Source organism: Sus scrofa, chromosome 15, assembly GCF_000003025.6.
Source record: "Sus scrofa isolate TJ Tabasco breed Duroc chromosome 15, Sscrofa11.1, whole genome shotgun sequence".
NCBI lineage: Eukaryota > Metazoa > Chordata > Mammalia > Artiodactyla > Suidae > Sus > Sus scrofa.
The window spans coordinates 38,675,833-38,696,707 of record NC_010457.5 but is presented as its reverse complement, the minus strand read 5'-3'; the positions used below and the strand labels follow the sequence as shown (position 1 = coordinate 38,696,707).

Genomic DNA, 20,875 nt, shown 5'->3' with positions numbered 1-20,875 from the left:
TTTCTGGTGCTTTTACAATCATTTGCTAATGAGACTTCTTCCCTAAGGGCATATTCAACCTTGCAAGATAACTTGTCAACATTGTTAGTCACATGAATATCTTTAATTAGTAAAACAAGTTCATCTTATTTGGGTTTTATGTATGTTAAATATAATAATGAAATTTATAAATTTAAAAAATTGCTTTGTTTTTCATATTAAGACACATACAGATTAACATAGTCAAATGGCATAATTCTATGAAGAATTAAGTCAATTAATATTATGGTATAGAACCTTGTTGAAGTTGGAGAATAACAGAATTGCATTTGAGGAGTTCCCGTCGTGGCTCAGTGATTAACGAATCCGACTAGGAACCATGAGGTTGCAGGTTCGATCCCTGGCCTTGCTGCGTGGGTTAAGGATCCGGTGTTGCCGTGAACTGTGGTGTATGTTGCAGACGTGGCTCGGATCCCGCGTTGCTGTGGCTCTGGCGTAGGCTGGCGGCTACAGCTCCGATTTGATCCCTAGCCTGGCAACCTCCATATGCCGCGGGAGCACGCCAAGAAATGGAAAAAGACCAAAAAAAAAAAAAAAAGAATTGCATTTGAATCATTCAAATTTAGGTTTTAGACAAATATTAGTTTACACCGCTATTGTTTTCATGTGTTAAAGAGTTCTATGATTTTTTCCCCTACTTTATGCATAAAAATATTTCCAGGATTGATTAAAAATACAAAAGAATGTAACCACTGTTTATATATGTATAAAATAAACTTGATGTCTTTGAAGCAGTTAAAACACAACTTAGAGTTCTTAATCTACTTTAAAAAAAAATAGAGTGACAGTAGGATTTAGACTGCCATTTTTAAATGAGGCGATCTGAGTACATACATGCCAATTAATCCTCCCCACCTAAAAAAATCTGAGTCACTCATAACACTAAGGGTTAAAAATGTACTTCTCAGACACTTTATATTACCCACTACATGTCTGAGTTGTGTACATTCTCTTCTAAAATATTACTTATTATTTTTATAAAATGGAATTTAAGCCTAGAATTTTTTTGTAGAGTTAGAAAGCAGTCAATGTGATAGATAAATACATCACACATATTGCTTTAAGAGGCTTATTTAAGAAAAATTTTTAAATATTTTAAATGCAACAAGTTTCAAGATAATAAGAATCATAATTATTCTAGTTATATGAGCTCACTCCTTAGACAAAAACATCTGTATTATAAATCTTGTAAAACAACTTGAGTATTAAAGTACTATTCTTTTTAGTGTGCATTCATTTCATAAATTTCGAAGTCAGGATTCTAGTGCAACTTAAATACTTGTAGTCATGCCTCAGGCTTTTAAAAAATAACATATTTACTCTTTAATATTTTAAAACTTGAACATACATAATATAGCCCAAATTTCAACTAACACCCTATTTACTTACAGAAATGTATTTGAAGCTAATTTTCATTAAATAGATTGTTTATTTCATTAGAGTTTATTATAACTCTATAATAAGTTTTGTTTATTATAACTCTCAAATTGATTAGATTATGTAAATATTAAATACATTAATCAAAATTAATATTTACAAGTGCCAAATATCTTTTAAAATAGTCTATTATCATCAAATGCAAATTTTTACATGGATTTGACTGCATTTTGTGCTTTTCAGCTTCAATATTTTTTCATGCTATGCAATCTATTCCTTTAATTAATTTATTTATTTTTGGCCACAGCATGTGTAAGTTCCTGGGCCCAGGATTGAACCCACGCCACAGCAGTGACAATGCCAAATCCTTAACTGCTAGGTCACCAGGGAACTCCTAGCCTTTTCCTTTATAACTGGACATTTGAGTGTCCAAAAAAAACCTGAGAATGTTTTCTTTTTTAAAAAAAATTCAAAAGTATTTTGACTGTGTATCCATTTATTGATACATATTAAACTTTTAACTGAAAACTTTGATTTGCTAAAACTAGTAATATACTGTACATTTCATAGAGGACAGTATTGTTGTTTGTGAACGTGAAGATGAGTTGAACATACCTTGCATTTCAACACTTCAAGATTTCAGTCATCAAATATCCATCAAGTTCTGACTGCATGTGAAGCACTGTCCCAGGTGTTGTACCGTTTATTTGGTTCCATGTCTCCACAAGAGACTATTCGGTACTTTTATACTTTGTGAAACTTTTACATGCGCTTGTATATTTTTTGATCCTTTAATTTAAATGTTACCTTCCTTCCAAATATGACTATTATATTTTAGAAAGGAGACACCTATTTTTTTCCTTGAAATTATATAAATATTTTATTTTCTGAAGTTAATGAATAAAATCAAGTGTGAGTCCCCACGGCCCCCTCACCTCCTCCCAAGCTTTGGCTCTTGGATAACAAAGGTTAAGGTAATACTAACCACAAAAGGTCTTTAAAAAAACAATCATCCCGAGGAAAAAACTTTCTATCAAAATGGGTTGAGTCGTAGGCCAGTTCCCAAAGGTGAGAATGGGTTCACCTTTGCCCACATCAAAGCATCATTCAAGGAGATCGTGGATTTCCCATCTTCAAGGAGAAATACGGGGCCCTGCACAATGAGAGTTAAGGGAAGAGGGTGAGATTATAAATTTGCAATACGCTTTTAAACGTCCAGAAACAGAAGCACTCCAATGGCGATATTTAGCCAATGCTGATAGGAAATTTAAAAATATGAGAAAAGTTAGGTGTTTTTTGACCTGCTATCAAACACAGCATTGTGCTCTGATTGTTTTCAAAATAGAATTTAGTTTTATAATTTGAATTCTTTAATTACAGCAGTGCTGTTAATGAAAATAAGTATTGCTGATCTATTAAATTACTAGAAAGGTAACATTTATGAAGGCATATATGCCTAATAATAGACTTAAATATACTCCACTTTTTTCAATCATAAGCCTAAATCAGTACAGCTGGGGAAATTATTTAAGCCAGAAACTCTCAATCTGCTTTCTGGAACATGAAAAATATTGCTGTATATGTGTATATATACAGTCATGTCAACTCTGTGATTTACTAGCATATCTACAATTTAGTTATAATCAGCTCTTTTGTATGTCAAGGGTAGTTCTGAAGAACTAAATCCAAAAAACCTTCCAGTCTGTATCTCTCAGCTCTTAGAAGGAAAAGCATGATTTAAAAAAAAAACCACAAAATTGAGTAAAAATAGATTTTGTTAATTATGCCCTAAAGATACCAAGTTTTTGAGCACATGATTTCAAATGATAACAGCCTGTTGTTAGCAAATTATTTCGAGATATTAGAAAATTCATTATATGAAAGTGGGCAGCTTCCTATTCACAGGTACTTGAAATTTCAGTTTTAACTGAACACATACTTTTTTTTCCTGGAACAGAAGTATCCTGGGAGGGTAACATTCCCTCTGAATTAATCATCTGTGCCTCAATGTATATAAGCTAATTAGTACATCTTTTCCTAATGTGGGTTTGGAAGAGAGGTTAGACAGCCTGAGGATTAGGTAGTTGTCTATCTCAGATGGAGAAAAACACCTAAAGAGGAAAAGGAAACAGGAAGGTGTCAAGTTCAAAGGTACATGGAGGGCAGTGACTGCTGTGAGTGGCACTGAGGTTATATTCTAAAAACTGCATAATGTTGTTGCCTTTTTCTGTGTGTGTGTGCCACACCCGCAGCATGCATAAGTTCACTGGCCAAAGACTGAACATGTACCACAGCAGTGACCCACTTCAGTGACAACCGGACAGGCCACCAGGGACCTTCTGCATCAAGTTTTTTTGCTCTTAATTATATACAACTATATGTCCTGTCTGCTGTTTCAGATATAATGGTGTGTTCTGAAGACGTAATTAGTTTTCAGTGTCAAGTCAAGCTACAGTTTGAGTTTACATTGGTAGCAAGCTATTTAATTTATATTGAGTGGTTATCCCCTAAAATGTCTTTCTCTACTGACCTGGCACATCAGTATTAGAAATTTAATTGGCTATGTTACATTAGAAATATAAGAATCCACTGGGTAAAATGTGAATTCCAAGTTCTTTAGTTCAACCTGGTCTCAATTAGCGTTTCATGGGGATTCAGTCTTGTTTACTTCTTAGGGTTCCTACAACTGGTCATGGCTCCGAGCTGATGAAGGCTCTCTATTTTCTGGAGACAATGGTACTCCTGGGTCCCACTGGGAGGCCCTGGCACCATTTACCATCATCACTTTGATTGGACATTAGGGACCATTGCTTGAGAATAAGCCATCCCTCATGACTGATCTCAGTAATTTTTAATTGCTGAAAATTTCAGTAAGCTGAAGGAAGAACAGGCATAATATATCAGTGATATGCATCTATCAGTTTTTAATTGCTTTCTGTGTGTTTATAAAATACTAATGAAGGCTATAGAGTTAAATTTAATCTACTGAGATACAGTAATTTGTAACTGTGTTGGCTGTTGCTTTGTCTCCCTTATTTAATTTCCCTAAGGATATGACCTGTGTGTATTTTAAAACATTTGTTACTAAGTATCCGTATCATTTGTTTCTAAGTATGCCTGTTACATAAATTGCTTTTATGGTAACAGTACAAGGACTATGTCTCTGAATTTATTTTAAGGACAGGCCATTTATACCAAACATGGAAGCATTAAGGGCAATATTATCTCATTGGGCCTCAGGTCTCTTTATAGGTACACACTTTTATTCAGATTATGCTTATTTTAATATCACATTTTTAAAAATAATGAAACCACTAAAAATGATGTACATATTCCCTTTATGCCTGACATCAGGCTGTACCTGGATTTTTAATCCTGTGAGACAAGAGATGTGAATATCGGAATGACTGGGAAGATTTGATCCAGTCACATAATCTGGTCCAACAATTCCTCTGAGTGGTTCTTCTTTTAGCCTCTTTAGTAAAGTTGCGTAAACCATTCTTTGTGAATCAGAAGGAGGTGTATATGAAGACTCCTCTGATGATCTGTGTTTTTCAACAGATATTACAGTTTTATTTTCGTGGAACCACATGCAGGATTGTTAAGATTTAGATTAAAAACAGTCCCTTTATAGATGATGGCAAAAATCAACTTTAGACTGAACTTATAGTAAAACGAAGGGTATAAGAAAGGCAGCAAGAACAGCATTGTAAATTATTACTTCATATAATCTAAACAACCTAAGATTCATTATTCTGCCAAGATAAATAATGAAGCAACCTGATTCTCAACAAGTCTATCTCTAATATTAAGTGATACCTTCCGAATTCTAATTTTTATATCATGCTGACTCACGGGTTGGTGGACTGTGTGCAAGCTCTCCACGCATCCAATTCCTCAGAAAGGTGTTCAATTTTTAAAGGCACTGACACCTTCCGACGTTTTAACAGCTGACTGAAACATGTGAAAAAGAAATTAACATAGGACATCCAAGACGAAGAGAGCAAAAAAGGGAAATGAACTTGAAATAACTGCAATTTTAGATTTAACCACACTTATTCACAAATCTATGTGCATAGATAAGATATATACATGTGCACGCACTTATACATTTAGCCTTTAAATCCCTGGCAAGTCAAAAATGTTCAATACATATGGGCTGGATGATAGGCCAGGCGAGTGAGCACATGAATAAACCTACTGCACAAAGTATGGAGAAAGTTGGGTAAGCCCAGCAGTGCTGAGTCACAGCTGCAGGAACAGTGTGTCTCCACATTAAAAGTCAGTAGGAGTAAGAAGGCAGGTATAACAGCAGGATAAGAATGTCAATTAGCGGGAAGGAATGGACATGCTGATTTTAATCCTTTAAAGACAGGATGTGTGAAAAAAAAAGTGAGACAGGGACAGCAGTGATCCATCACATCTATGTAGAAATCTGGAGACATATGTAATTATCATTACTATTAATTATGAGGAGGCGATAGGGAATTATAGTCCTAGTTTCTATAAGTTACAAACTCGGTATGTTCTTCAAGGAATTAGTTGACATTTAAAAGTAAAAGCTATTTAAGAGCTAAAAAAAAGAACATAAGATCTTACAGATGAAGTAAAAGTAAGCATTTCTGTAATTTATATTTTGTGGTTACTCATGCTTGTTGTCATCATTCTGCTGGGACATGATCAGAATTGGTGAGAAAAAAGGTACAAATACCCCTTGCCCCCACATATCTCTAATGTTTTAGGAATATTATTTCAAATCAGGTGATACCTTGCTTTTTTCAACCTCAAATTACTGAACTTAAATTTTTTTATAGATAATGTAGCATAGCTCCAAAATAAATTCTTTAATATGACTTCCCTGTCTACAATTTTCCACTTGACAGTAATTTACCTGACCAGAAGTTTTTTCGTTTTTATTTTGTTTTTGTTTGCTTGCTTTATAAAAGCAGAGAAAGGTTTATTGCAGGCCATGCAAGGACATGGGTGGCTCATACCCCTCAAACCCCCCAAACTTCCCAAACAAAATTTTTCCAGTAGTTTTTGATGATCTAGTGTATGTAGAGTATTATTAAAGAGTGGAGGGGAAAACCACGGTAAATAAGTGGAGAGAACACAGTGAAAAAATATTAGTGAAAAGCTTTCAGATGTACAGGAAATTACAAGTAGTTCAGTTTGGCTAAACATGTAAAAGGACACAGTGGGTGACAAGGATGGACTCCAATTTCTGTGGAATTTCAAAGTCAGATTAAGGATTGAGAATGTTACCTGCTCAGCAGTAGGGGGTGTAATAGGGAGGAAAGGGGCAAGGTGACCACAGGAAGGGCTACCACAGGTGACAGTTAGTGGGGCCAGCAACTATGGGGTTACAGGAAATGAGAAAACAAGTAGATGTGGGGATTTACTAAATCAGTGGCTGCTGACAGTGAAGAAAAGCACTAAATCCTGACCCTGAGCACTTAATTCTGGACAACAGAAACATAACGACATCAGAAGAAAGAGAGAACCCAGGAGAAGGAATAGGTTTGAGGAGGAAGATGGTTTTAACTTTGAGTGCAGGGCTTATCTGAGTGGAGGGAGCTGCTGGACATCCACGTGGAAGGAAAAAGAGAAGGAGATGAGAGCAGGAGATAGAACAAGCTGGGGAATGGATGTGAGTGGTTTGGGGATATCAGCTTAAGCAGCCAGGCAGGACAATGGGTACAGCTGTCAGAGAAGTAAAGAGAGGACTTGAAAGTTCTGGAGCTTGAGTTCCTCATCCTAAACTAACGCATTTCTAACTCGTCACATCCTCTCAAATCTCTCCTTCCTTATGAATACAAAGCCTTCTTGTATGCGTGGTATTGTTTCAAAGGACCATCTTCTCTCTTTCATCATTACCAAAGTCAGAGAGAGCTAACACATCGCCTTGAATATTATTAATTCCATGTGACACATCCAACTGTTGGTCTATTTTAATACTGTTAGAAGTTACTTTCTATTCGTGGCAATGCTCCTGCATAGATTTCTCCTGACCGTGTGAATTCCTACTACGCTCTGCTCTGCTCCAGAGGGCAGAGCCACAGCTCCACAAGACCTCCGCCTGGACAAGAGGGAGAAGCTAGCAAGGAGCAAGCTTTGTTTCTCTCAGAACCTTTTGCCCACATGGAGGGGACTCGGAAAAGCTGTTTAATGCTGCTTAAAGCAGAGACTCAGCATTTTTAAGTATAACCCACTCTGCCATTTAGTGAACTAGCAGACTTGGAAACAGTTTTTCAGGGAAGGCACTGGGTTTTATTTTTGAGTATGACAAGTTGTAAGCACAACGGCTGATGTTCAGCAAGCTATGAGAAGATACAGGAGTTTGGCAGGTAGGTTATACCTGAATATAAAATAATTACTTGCCACTCACAGACCCTCTTTACTTTGCATTTTTCTACTGTAGAGATGAGAAAGCTAAAAAACCCAGTTTCTCATATTCTTTTAAAAGTAGGGTTACACTGTTCTGGCTAGTGGGCTGTGGGCAAACTAGCCCTAAGGAAGAAAAGGGTCCTGCCCTCTGTGCTCTCTCCCACCTCTTTCCTGCTTCAAATGTAGACATAACACACAAAGGGCTAGAAGCCACCTGAAAACCTTGGGTCACTCAAGCAAGAGAAAGAAGCCAAGAAGATCAGAGTGGAGAGAGGGGAAGAATCCAGACCCTTGATGGAATCAGCCCTGGAATGCCTACCTCAAGTGTCTTGACATAAAACCAAGAAACCCTCATGTCTCAGCGAGAATCAGGATCTCTGTTCTTTACACCTGAATACACTGCTAGTTCATACTGTTTATTTCTGCATTAATAGGAAGCACATGCTTGGTAAATAAATGGATGCCAGTAAAATGTAGTTGCTGCTTCTGTGATACACTTGGATACTAACCATCTCAGTGAGAGGCAGTTCTCTCAATTCACACTAGAAGAGGAACTGCTTTTACCTTGTGTACTCATAAAGTGCAGGAACGATGCTTTGGTACTGTCTTCTGATAGCCAGCAACGCACCAACATAGCCACATAGTATCAGCAGTTCATTTCGTGCTCTAGAAGACAATATGTTTATGGTTTAAAGTTCCATAATTCGAGGTAGAGAACATTGCTCTCATACATAGTTATTGCCTTTGGATCTCTATATTTTGGTGGGTGACATTTTCAGCAAAATATGCTTAGAAAATTTTCTAAAATTTGAAGATGTTTTATTCATCAGTTAACTCCTATTCAGACACATCTACAATAACATAAATTGTAATTTAAAATAAAAAATCTTTAAATAATATTTAACACTTGCCTTTTTTTTTTTTTTTTTCTATTCCTTGTCTGTTCCCTCTTGTAATTTCTCCCAAAGTAACGCATTTGGTCAGCTTGAGGGGTTCCTGGCATATTGTGTGGACTCTAGGGAAGGGGGAGGACACCCCCTGCATCCATGCCCTGCTGGGAAAACTTGCCAAGGTTTCACAGGCTGCTGCACCATCTTTCCGCATGGCATTGCGACAGAAATAGCCCAAAGCCTCCATTATAAAAATATGTGGTCTCTGGAGACTCTAGATACATGGGTAACAATGTCCTTAAATGATACTTGAATTCAAGGATGATGTCTGTTTTTCATTTTCTAGCACTTTCACTTCTCCCCTCAACCTAGTATGCTTTGCACACATGCACATTTAAAGGGGATGACCACTAGACAGACCGTGGAGGACAAAAGGTCCAAAACCATCCCAATGCTTTGAATCAGCCCTCTTTGAACCAGGTGGGCATGTGTGTGTTTCGTGTACATACATACACACACACACACACACACACACACACACTAGGTGTTAGGTGTTAGGAAATAGGACCTCTAAGATTTGCTGTTTGGTTCTAACTGACCTCTGTATTTTCACTTAAGAATTAAACAAAAAACAATGTAACTTTTCTACACATGCACTTATTTGTCCAAGAAGATCTTATTTCTTGATCTGAACACCAAAAACAGTACAGGCATTTTGAAACGTTACATAAGTTCAGTTACGTTATTTTGGAGAAAAAGTACTCACTCAGTACATGTATGCAAGACTAATTTTTCAGTACGAATATAACTCAATAGGTCGAGAATGGGGTAAATGGTATCCAAAGTCCAATTCGAACTACTGATGTATTCTGGCAAAATAAAACCAAATAAAAGATTCTCTAAATGATAGTACTAAAACTTGTTCATCTGATTTTTAATGTACGTGATCGATTCCTTCTGGTCAGTGCTATCTACCTCTTTATTTTCTACATCACAGTCAGGTCCCGATACCATACAAAGAGCAATATCTTTCCTTTTTAAACTTAGGGTGGCTAGTGCTTGATTTTAAGCTTTTTAGAAATGTAAATAAAAATACCAAGTAAGAGTAAATTTTATTTTACTTATTTATTTATTTTTTGTCTTTTTAGGGCTGCACCCACAGCATGTGGAGATTACCAGGCTAGGGGTCTAATCAAAGCTGTAGCCGCCGGCTACGCCAGAGCCACAGCAACTCGGGATCCGAGCCACGTCTGCAACCTACACCACAGCTCACAGCAACACCAGATCCTTAACCCACTGAGCAAGGGCAGGGATTGAACCCGCAACCTCATGGTTCCTAGTCGGATTCGTTAACCACTGGGCCACAACGGGAACTCCTGAGTAAGAGTAAATTTCAAATTATACTTCCAACTGAACACATACCTTTGATGAAGTCAATACCAATAGGAAGGGCTTTTTCAGGTTCTTGACTTAACAAGTAGTACTTGATAGTTTCAAACAGATTGCCATCAGCATGGGCCATCTCAGCTAACCGCATACATTCTTCTACTGTGGGTAGCTTGCACTAGAAAATAAATGGTTTGGTAACAATATCACTAAAATTTATACAGATAAAAGAACAGTATAAGTGCTAAGTATTTCCACTATGCCTAGAATTTTTTTTTTAGTAAAATTGCTGAAAACATGTGAATGAAATAATTTGTACTGAGACTATACATTTATGAAATGCCTTTAAGATCTAATAACAATAAAAAGGGTATTACCTAATGAGTCAGTAGTTTTGATCATACAAATACCTAATCAAAGAGGTGGAAGTAAATTGTCTTGTGATATTGGAATTGGTACTCACAAATGTAATTTAGCCAGACATGCTGACATTAGTTATTTTATTTTATTTTACTTTTGTCTTTTTAGGGCCACACCCACAGCATATGGAAGTTTCCAGGCTAGGGGTCGAATCAGAGCTACAGCTGCCAGCCTACACCACAACCACAGCAACGCCAGATTCCAGCTGCGACTTTCACCTACACCACAGCTCATGGCAATGCCAGATCCTTAACCCACTGAACTAGGCCAGGGATTGAGCCTGCATCCTCATGGACAGTAGTCAGTTTCACTTCTGCTGAGCCACAATGGGGACTGACATTAGTTATTTTAGAACAAGTCTACTGATCAGTGTTAAAAACTACCTTAAATGTAGAAAACATAAAAGGTACATGCTTATGTGTACTCTACATGGTAATTTAATTTCATGTGGCCTTGAGATTAAGCAAGTTTATTTTGAGCAGGAAGGTGAAAAAAAAGGACAAGCTCTCAAAAGTTTTTAGCTTTGACATTCTGAAATGCCTCAAGTGGAGATTTGAGCCTATGAAATTTCATTATATTGTAAAATGAAAAGCAATCCTAGCTTTTCAAATAATTTTTTTTTCTGTGAAAATTGAGTCCACTCCTCCTTTATGCAAGTTCTCCTTCCAGAAGGAACTGTTATCTTTTATATAAAATTCTGATATGTTTGTAAGATTTGACGCTTGGGTGTTAGAGTTTGTTGGTTCCTTTCTAAGCAACACATACGCAGTTTACTGCTTTGTTTCACTGGTCTCTGGGGACCACTGGGACGGAGCTTCTGCTGTGGAAAATACTGTGTGTTGTGACTGCAGATGATGCGACTCATCCAGTTAGGCTGCCTGCCTCTTCTTCGAGATTTGTCACTCTCACCTCTTGTCACTTTTCATTACATCTCCTTAAGTTACTAAGACTATTTATTCAATTTGTATATTAACGCATTTTACTCAATAGTTTCATATTTTCTGTTGTTCAAAAATTAAGTAAATTGGTATTTCTTTTAATACACAATTTTTTTTTTTTTGTCTTTTTAGGGCCACACCCATGGCATGTGGAGGTTTCCAGGCTAGGGGTCCAATAGGAGCTGTAGCTGCTGGCCTACGCCACAGCCCATGGCAACGCCTGATCCTTAACCCATTGAGCAAGGCCAGGGATTGAACCCGCATCCTCATGGATCCTAGTCGGTTTCATTACTGCTGAGCCATGACAGGAACTCCTAATACACGATTCTTAAATGCAACTTGTACTTCTGAAAAATGCTTCAAATTATTTTATATTTCCCTTTTGGAATTTTCCTCAATTTTTAGGATATCATGTTGATTTAAATCAAAGTTGTGATGGGACCAGAGCTGGAGAACAGAGGTATTCATTCCATCTTAGATGATGCCATCTTAGCTGCTGACCTGTATCCAATTTTTTATGCACCTCAAAAGTGGAATTTTCTACAATAATCTTATTTTCATATATGTATATTCCACCACTTTGAGATGTGTACCACTCATCTCAAGGAAATAAAAGAGTTTGGTTTGTTTGAATGAATATTTCCAAAAAATTAAGTAAATTGAATACTTTAGATCCTCAGTCTCCTCAAAAAATTACAAGTTTGCATTTTAGTTTCAACATAAAATAGCTTTTACTTCTCATATTTATAAAGCAAAGTACAGTTTATTTAAAAAGTGATTCACAGGGAGTTCCTGTTGTGGTGCAGTGGAAACAAATCTGACTAGTATCCATGAGGATGGAGGTTTGATCTCTGGCCTCACTCAGTGGGTCAGGGATCTGACTGTACCATGAGCTGTGATGTAGGTCACAGACACTGCTGGGATCTGGCCTTGCTGTGTCTGTGGCTGTGGTGTAGGCTGGCAGCTGCAGCTCCGATTTGACCCCTAGCCTGGGAACTTCTACATGCTGCAGGTGTGGCCCTTGAAAAACAAAAAACAAAAAAAGCAAAAAAAGGGATTCACAGAATACAAAGTGATAAAGAAGTTAAAATCATTGATAATCTTATAACCCATTGGTAATTTTAACTATTTATTCTTTCACAGGTGTTTTCCCTGATATCATAAACACACACACTCACACACACTTTTGTTCTATCTGTATTAACACAATACTCAGTAAATATCCCTTGTTGACTGAATAGGGCCACTTACTGCAGGAAAAATCAAGGTTCATATAAGAAAACTTTGTTATTTTGAGAGTTAAAGATGAGAAAATGTTTTATCTTTTTCTTAAAAGAACTGTACTATGCTATAAATAAAATAAATAGGTACACAGTTAATTTTCAAAAAGAAAATCACATGGTGTGTGCATCATTTTATCATCTATTTTTTTATTTAACTTTTATATCCATCTACCAATGTCAATGAAAATGGAATTTTGTCATCTTTTTAATGGATGAATAACATAGAAATATAGAAATGTACTGTCATTTATACAGTCTCCTTATTGTTGAACTTTTTGATAGATTTTATATGTAATCTTGGCGTATACATTCCTATATTCTGTAAAAGAGCATTTTTAAAAAGCACTTTGGCATAATACATGCGAATTTCACTACACTTCATTAATTCTTTTAAAGATCCTGAATTGCCTATTTTAAAAAGTCAGCACACATATACTTTAAGGTGCAAAGTGGGAAAAGGCTGGGATGGGGAGACACATGTTGAAGTTCTCATTCCACCATTAACTAACCTTCTCTGAGTTCATGTTATACAATATCCTCTGCTTTTCAGGGTTTCGTGAGAAGTGAGTAAATAACAGATAGATGTGAAAATTTAGGGCAGTTCTAAGCATACAGAAGAAACTCAATAAATGTTCTTTCTTATTGTTATAACGTTTATTGTCTTTATAAGATTATCCCGAAGGGACCAAATAATAGTTTCTCTGCTTGCACCTCTATTTGATGGAACCTAAGACTAATTAAATCACAGTACTACATTCCAAATGAGAATACTTAGTATTGTCAGCATACCTTCGCATGAAGATCATTTATTTCTTCCATACACCCTGGGTAAAAAGCACAGAGTTTTACTAACTGTAGTTCACTATCAGGAATCATTAGGAGAAGATCCGCTGCCAAATTCCTATTCATATAACAAAAGGGGAAACTTCAATGAGGAAAAATATCTAAAAATAATATTTTAGAGCTATTTCAAAGGAGAAGACTCTTATTACACCTCCCTTGCTTTTCTATTTACATAAACAGTATGAATTTCCTAGTTATGAAACCCCTCTAAATGTAGATTACAGAAACCAAAAGGCATGAGGGAAAAATGTATTATGAAATTCCAAAATATTTTTAAAAAATCAACTGAATCTTTATGTATTAACAAATGATTCTGTTATTTAGAGTAATTCTCTAACCAACCTAAGCAGTACAAGTGTTCTTTGGAGCGAATTATAAAGTAAACTCTGAGAAAGTTAATTCCCATCAACGTTTGTTACATTTGCCAACATTGGACAACTATATTTTCCAGCTCACTAAAGCTAATGGATATTTAGATATTTTAAGATTAGCTATTTTGGGAGTTCCCATCATGGCTCAGTGGTTAACGAATCCAACTAGGAACCATGAGGTTCTAGGTTCGATCCCTGGCCTTGCTCAGTGGGTTAAGGATCTGTCGTTGCCATGAGCTGTGGTGTAGGCTGCAGACGTGGCTTGGATCCTGTGTTGCTGTGGCTGTGGTGTAGGCCAGCGGCTACAGCTCCGATTAGACCCCTAGCCTGGGAACCTCCATATGCCTCACAAGTGTGGCCCGAGAAAAGGCAAAAAAAAAAAAAAAAAAAAGAAAAAAGTTTAGATATTTGAGTATTTTTCATATTTCTTAAACTTAAGGTGGAAATGAAAAATAGAAATTCAGTTTTCTGATTTGCTTTCTAAAAATTTAGTTAATGGAATAAGCTATTTTAAAATAAGATTTAAAAATGTATGGACTTAACAGCTTTACATAAAAATATTTTGTATAAAATCATTTTTAAAAATCACTAGGTAAGGAGTTTTTGGTTTCATGCCTCATAACTGAGAAATCACTAATTTTTAATGGTTTAATATATTATTATTCATTTTCAAGAAACTGATATACAGACATTCAATATGACTTTAGAATAGTTAATATTCCAAATGTGAGTTATAAGGTTGTATTGTGGACTCAGAGTAAAATCCTCCTCTACCTTCTTTGTGAAGCCTTCGGTGAAATCTACATTGGTCTTTCATGCAAATAAGTTGTTTTAGAAAATATTAGATGTATAATTAAGAATACAGTGAGCACAGAACAGGAATAGAGATAGTGTATGCCAAATTTTCTATCATCATTGGGGAAGTAAATCTTTGAATGTTTTTATAGGTTCCAAATTAGAGTAATACATATGTTCTTGATGAAAAGTATAAATGACTTTATGTTTTATGATACTATCAATTAATAGAAGTTTTTAATAATGTCTATGAGAATACGGAAATTATCATATGCTTTTTAATTTTTTAATTATTTATTTATTTATTTATTTATTTTGCTTTTTAGGGCCACATCCACGGCATGTGGAGGTTCCCAGGCTAGGGGTCAAATTGGAGCTGTAGCCACTGGCCTACGCCACAGCCACAGTAATGCCAGATCCAAGCCACATCTGCAACCTACACTACGGTTCACGGCAATGCCAGATCCAGATTTTTAACCCACTGATGGAGGCCAGGGATCAAACCTGCATCCTCATGGATGCTAGTCAGATTCGTTTCTGATGAGCCATGACGGAAACTCCTCATTAGCTTTTATGATATATAAAAAAGATGTGCTAAAAACTCTACTTAAATTTCTATGAACTACAGACAAAAGTCTGACTTTCTTACCCTAGAATTATATCCCAATACAGTGAAATTTACAGCAATGCTAGCTAATTTTATTCACTCGTTAGTCTAATTAACTATTTATTGAAAATTGCAGTATACAGATAAGGGGAAATGTACGCAAATGTATCTAAATACTTTTTACCAGTAACTGATATAAACCAGCTAAATGATCTAAACTCTTAAATTTCACTACAGAACAAGCCCTATTTTAATTTGCTTGGCTGAGTTAACTATTGTTTTATTACACAAAGGCACAGTTCATTTTTTACACAATTTGAAAATATAAAATCATGAGTGATTGGGAGTTCCCGCTGTGACACAATGGGATCAGCAGAATCTTGGGAGCTCTAGGAAGCAGGTTCGATCCCTGGCTCAGCACAGTGGATTAGGAATCTGACATTGCTGAAGCTGCGCCTTAGTTCACAACTGCGGCTCATATCTGATTACCATATGCCACGGGGCAGCCAAAAAAGAAAAATAAAGTCATGAGTGATTGTGTACCTAAGCTATAGGAACTGTTTTCATTGTATAAATGAACTGGCATTCTGCAAAACAATGAAGCAAAAACAGTTGATGATTATGTCTTAGTAAAGACTTGGTATTCTTAAACTCTGAATATTTAATTAAACATTTTAATAAAACTAGATAATACCTGTATCCAACAGATGGAAAGCTAAAAAGAAAATAAATTTGAATATGAAAACCATGAATATGCAATGAAAATCAAGAAAAAGCAAACTTTTTACCAGTAAATGTAAAAAATTATGAAGTGGTCTTAGTATAAGATTACATTCTCTTAAAATAATGCAGCTGTCTTAATTTGTTTTTAATTTGTGGAGCTCTACTAATAGTCATGAGGATTACAGATTTCACTTGGAAATGAGCCTGATCCATGTATTTCAGAGTCTGAACTTCATCCTGGCTTCTGGAACATATATCTGTGGCTGGAAAAGGAAGGATTCTTGGAGGGAGTTTAAAGGAAACAGAAGTTTGTTTTATACTGAAAGAAGCTAAGATGTACAGTCAGTTGAGAAATGTTTAAATCTCTTAAAATTTAGTACCTATTTATGTTTTGCTACTTTTCATCTCTAAAAAAAATTCACAACTTATTTGAATTAGATAATGATGCTTAGCACAGAGTCTGAGTTAAACCTCGTGCTTGCTGCTGGGTTTGAGGCAACAAGCATAGTTCTCTTCTCTCTCTCTCTCTCTTTTTTTTTTTTTTTTTGTCTACTGTCTTTTGTCTACACCCGAGGCATATGGAAGTTCCCAGGCTAGGGGTCTAATTGGAACCATAGCTGCTGGTTTACACCACAGCCACAGTAACGTAGAATCTGAGTCACGTCCAACCTACACCACAGCTCACAGCAACACTGGATCCTTAATCCACTGAGTAAGGTGAGGGGTAGAAGTCACGTCCTCATGGATACCAGTCGGGTTCGTTAACCACTGAGCCACCACGGGAACTCCCTCGCATAGTTCTTTAGAGACAGAACTGGGTCCTCTCAAAGGATGGTTAGTGTTAGCTACATTATGCCTGAGACTGGTGGTGACTGGTGGTAGAGACTGGTGGTGGGCACTGCTACATTTGTTACAAGGAGGGAGCCCTTCTATCACCGTAAGACACAGGTGAAAACTAGAGAGATTCTGAGATTCCCGATTCACTACAAAGCCCCCAGATCCAACTGAAAAGGAGGTTAGGAAGCTCTGCTCTTTTTCTGACTTAACTTTGGATGGGGAGGTGGTGTAGTATGGTGGGTGCATGTTTGTGTTCCTCCAAAAGTCCTACGTAGAAACCTAACTTCCAGTGTGATGGGAGGAGGCAGTAATAGGGTCATGAGGGCAGAGCCCTGAGGAATGGGCATAGCACCCTGATAAAAGAGGCCTCAGGGAGCTCCCTTACCCCTTCCACCCTATGAGCACAGCAAAGAGACAGATGATTATGAATCAAGAGGCCAGATCTCATCAGACACCAAATCTGCCAGTGCTTTGATCTTGAACTTCTCAGCCTCCAGAACTGTGAGAAGTAAATTTCTTTTGTTTATAAGTCGCCCAGTCTGTAGCATTTTGACACAGCAGCCTGAATTGACTAGACAATAGCTAACTTGGGAGCCAGTTTATGTAGCTTTAGGTCTTGGCTCCCTCACTTAACTGAGACCTAAGGCAAATCAATACCTACTGCATAGTCTCGAGTGGAAAGTGCCTGAAACAGTTCGAGGCTCTTGGCAAGCAGTGTTAATTAGCTGTGACTACCACCATCATCATCACCATCACCATCATCATCTGTAGGGTCCCACAGTGGTGTACGTATAGGTTCCTCTTAAGGGTAGAATGTGTGTGCAGTGGGAAGAGGTGAAAGTCCCGATAAATAAACTTACTTATCAATTTCTCAAGGTTTCAAGTATTTGGGGGAAAGAGAAGACAGAAGACTCAAATCATCTATCTTCAACAAACACTGACTGAGTGACAGCACCGTGAACTTCATCCACCCTGAGGACAGGGCTTTGAGGGAGAACGGCTCTGAGATGGAGATCCAGGTTCCCCAGCGAGTTTCCAGGGTGTGCCTCTTAGAGTATTGCCCACATTTGTTCCAAGTGTCATCTACCCCATCTCTGTCATTACTCTCCATTAGAAAAGTGGCTTTATCTTCCAAACCTCAAACTAAGACACTAGATCTGACAAGAATGAATGTAGAGGAGTTCCTGCAGTGATGCAGTGGGTTAAGAATCTGACTGCAGCGGCTCAGGTGGCTGTGGAGGCACCGGTTTGATTCCCAGCCTGGGAGATTCCACATGCCATGGGCGCAGCCATAAAATAAAATTTAAAGAAGGATGAGTGTATACGTGCAGAATTTAAAATGTGGGAATGTAAGAAGCATGCATTTATTGTCTCATGATGCTTTATGTACTTGAACTATTATAAATTACAACTGGGCTACTTTAGAATGATTAGTGATAGATTCCATTCTATAACCATGATGGCTCTTTCTAACCATTCATGCTCATAGCACCCCTGCTTCCCTCAACCTTCTCTTTTATTTAAAAAGGGGTTCCTATATTCTCCCAACACACCTTCTCCAATGTAACTTACAATATTTAAAAAAAGCATTGCATCACCATAAAACTATTCTCTGAACTTAGAAATGCTCACCATGTTGGAACCATCATGCACTTTCTTGCCAATAACTCCAGGGCATAGTGGGTTGCTGACGCTGCAGGCTCTCCCAGTACAGTACCCACAGAGACCGCCAACTCCAGCTCATTTCCACGAATCAGGTATGCCATGGCCACCTTACTCAAGGAGAAAACAATTTCTTCAGTTTCACAGATGCTGGGTAGGATCATCACTTCTGCCAAGCTCAGAGGGTGGATAAAGTTGTATTAACCTATAGTCAATAATTCTTTTAAAATATTGAGTGTAACAGTTCTGTAAAGTACTGGTGTAAGAGCAACTACCATTTTCAGATGGAAAAGCTGATAAGAGACATACCGCAAATTTTATGAGGTCAGAATTATTATTACTTTTTTTGCTGTGCCTGTGACATACAAAAGTTCCCACCCAGGGATTGAACCCACGCCACAGTAGTGACCTGACCACAGCAGTGACAACGCTGGACCCTTAACCCTCTGAGCCACCAGGAACTCCTATAAGGTGAGAATTTAAGAATTTCAAACCTTTGCTCATATTTTGGTAATTAATTACAGTCTCTTTGCAATGTCATCAGCATGTCCTTCAGTTTACCAGAAAAAAATGTAAATTCTTAAAGTCTTCCTCAGTAGTGTACAATGATTATCAGTTATCCCTTAAGGCCAAAATATCTAAGAATAGGTGCAAAACACAGTCTGTAGCTTCACTTAAAGGTTTCCTTATTACATTTGTGGGTTAAATGGAAAATACTTTAAAAACATAACTTGTGAAGAATATAGAAAAGTATTTATAAAAACAACTGCTTTCAAAATTCAGGTATTCTGAGTCCAAGTCCAGGTAGTTTTTTCCCCTTTACTGCTTCTCATTTATGATGAAAACTTAAATAAGGTTGTTACAGTATGTATATTGTGATCAAAATAAATAAATAAAACTTATCATAGTTTCTGGGGTTTAACTGTGTTTATTAGGCATGTGATCGCTCAGGCCTGGCAAGCATGCAGAACCAGACCTTACACAGAAAATCACCATATTTTTTTCTCTGGAAACACTGTGACATCTTAAGAGCTTTTCACTCAAATGAACCAATTTAAAATGCTGTACCTCGATATTATCTACAGCGAGGTGGCAACACGCTGCCAGGACTGCATGGCCATCCTGAAAATACCATTCTGCCAGCTCTTTACAGGCTTCCTGCAGGAGTCTAGGAAGAAAAAAGTATGTATTTAATATAAACAAAGGGGAATAATGACGGCTTTAATGACAAGCTAATTAAGGGATAAAACAGGATTCAATTTGATAGACTTAATTTAGGTATAAAGCCTGATTTTGGGGAAAAGCAGGATATCGATGTTTTTTACTAGATGAGCTGATAAGCCACCTCCCCCTGCCCCAATTTTTCTTCTTTTCAGAAAAAAAGCCTGATTTTAGGAATTTCCCATCCAATACTGAATAATTTATTCCTAAGCTCCAGAGGCAGTTAACCCCAGAAAAAATCATAGGTTGAACTGAAATGCTTCAAAATTTCAGTGGTGACTGGAACAGATCTTTAAAAGATGCCAAGATTAGAAATGGCAGAGACCAGCCGCAAAAGACCAGGAACACAGTAGTCCTAACACACTATTTGCTCAACATTTTCCCAATGTTCTAAAAGTTTAAATATCTTTTTTTTCCCCTTACACCTGTGGCATGTGGAAGTTCCCAGGCCAGGGATCGAACCTGCACCAGAGCAGCGATCTGAGCTGCTGATGTGACAACACTGGATCCTTAACCAACTAAACCACATAGGAACTCCTAAATATCTTATTTTCTAAGGCAATCATATGAGGAAAGACAAGATGCAGAGGAAGGTCAATTATTAGATTTGAAAAGGATCAAAGGGTGGAAGAATCCGAATTTCCATTTCTTTTAACAGCATAAGGATTTGGATTTCACCTTTAAAATATGTTATTCTTGATGCTAATCCTGGGGTCATGGATCATGAGTGATGTCATCAAGACACTATTGACACTGAGTTTACAGTGAAACATTAACAAGCAAATAAACAGCACATTTTATTTTTACTGCTTCCACCCCCCCCCCCCCCGCAGGTTCGATCAGATTTTAAGGATTTAGGTGCTTTATATGCAATGTCTATACTTAGATGCATTTGCTTTTCTGGAAGCTGTATACAATGTTGTAGGCTGTATCTACACGCCTGACAATTCCTACTCATCTAGGGACAGACGAGGTGACCAAACAAGACTGTGGTGAGAAATGCAGCTGAGGACATAAAACAGCCAAGGCTTCTGCATACAAAGAAGGATTAACCACTTGGCCCTCAAAAGCTCCTAAAGGGAAACTAGTCACAAAA

At 37.2% G+C, this 20,875-nt stretch overlaps 1 protein-coding gene across 9 annotated transcripts in view; it reads right to left on the bottom strand.

Annotated features, from left to right (window-relative positions):
* WDR17 (WD repeat domain 17) overlaps positions 2,269 to 20,875 on the bottom strand; it is a 104,852-nt gene continuing 86,245 nt past the window's right edge. For 6 of the 9 annotated variants that reach the window (XM_021075873.1, XM_021075879.1, XM_021075876.1 and 3 more), the window contains 10 exons: positions 19,627 to 19,726; positions 18,529 to 18,668; positions 16,031 to 16,051; positions 13,510 to 13,621; positions 10,116 to 10,257; positions 9,460 to 9,562; positions 8,368 to 8,469; positions 5,272 to 5,370; positions 4,778 to 4,961; positions 2,269 to 2,569 (listed from right to left, as the gene is read on the bottom strand). In XM_021075873.1, the coding sequence (XP_020931532.1) occupies positions 2,450 to 2,569; positions 4,778 to 4,961; positions 5,272 to 5,370; positions 8,368 to 8,469; positions 9,460 to 9,562; positions 10,116 to 10,257; positions 13,510 to 13,621; positions 16,031 to 16,051; positions 18,529 to 18,668; positions 19,627 to 19,726 (1,123 nt within the window). In that variant the 3' untranslated portion in view covers positions 2,269 to 2,449. The remainder of the gene's footprint in view (positions 2,570 to 4,777; positions 4,962 to 5,271; positions 5,371 to 8,367; positions 8,470 to 9,459; positions 9,563 to 10,115; positions 10,258 to 13,509; positions 13,622 to 16,030; positions 16,052 to 18,528; positions 18,669 to 19,626; positions 19,727 to 20,875) is intronic. The other 3 variants (XM_021075878.1, XM_021075880.1, XM_021075875.1) reach the window with 3 other exon arrangements.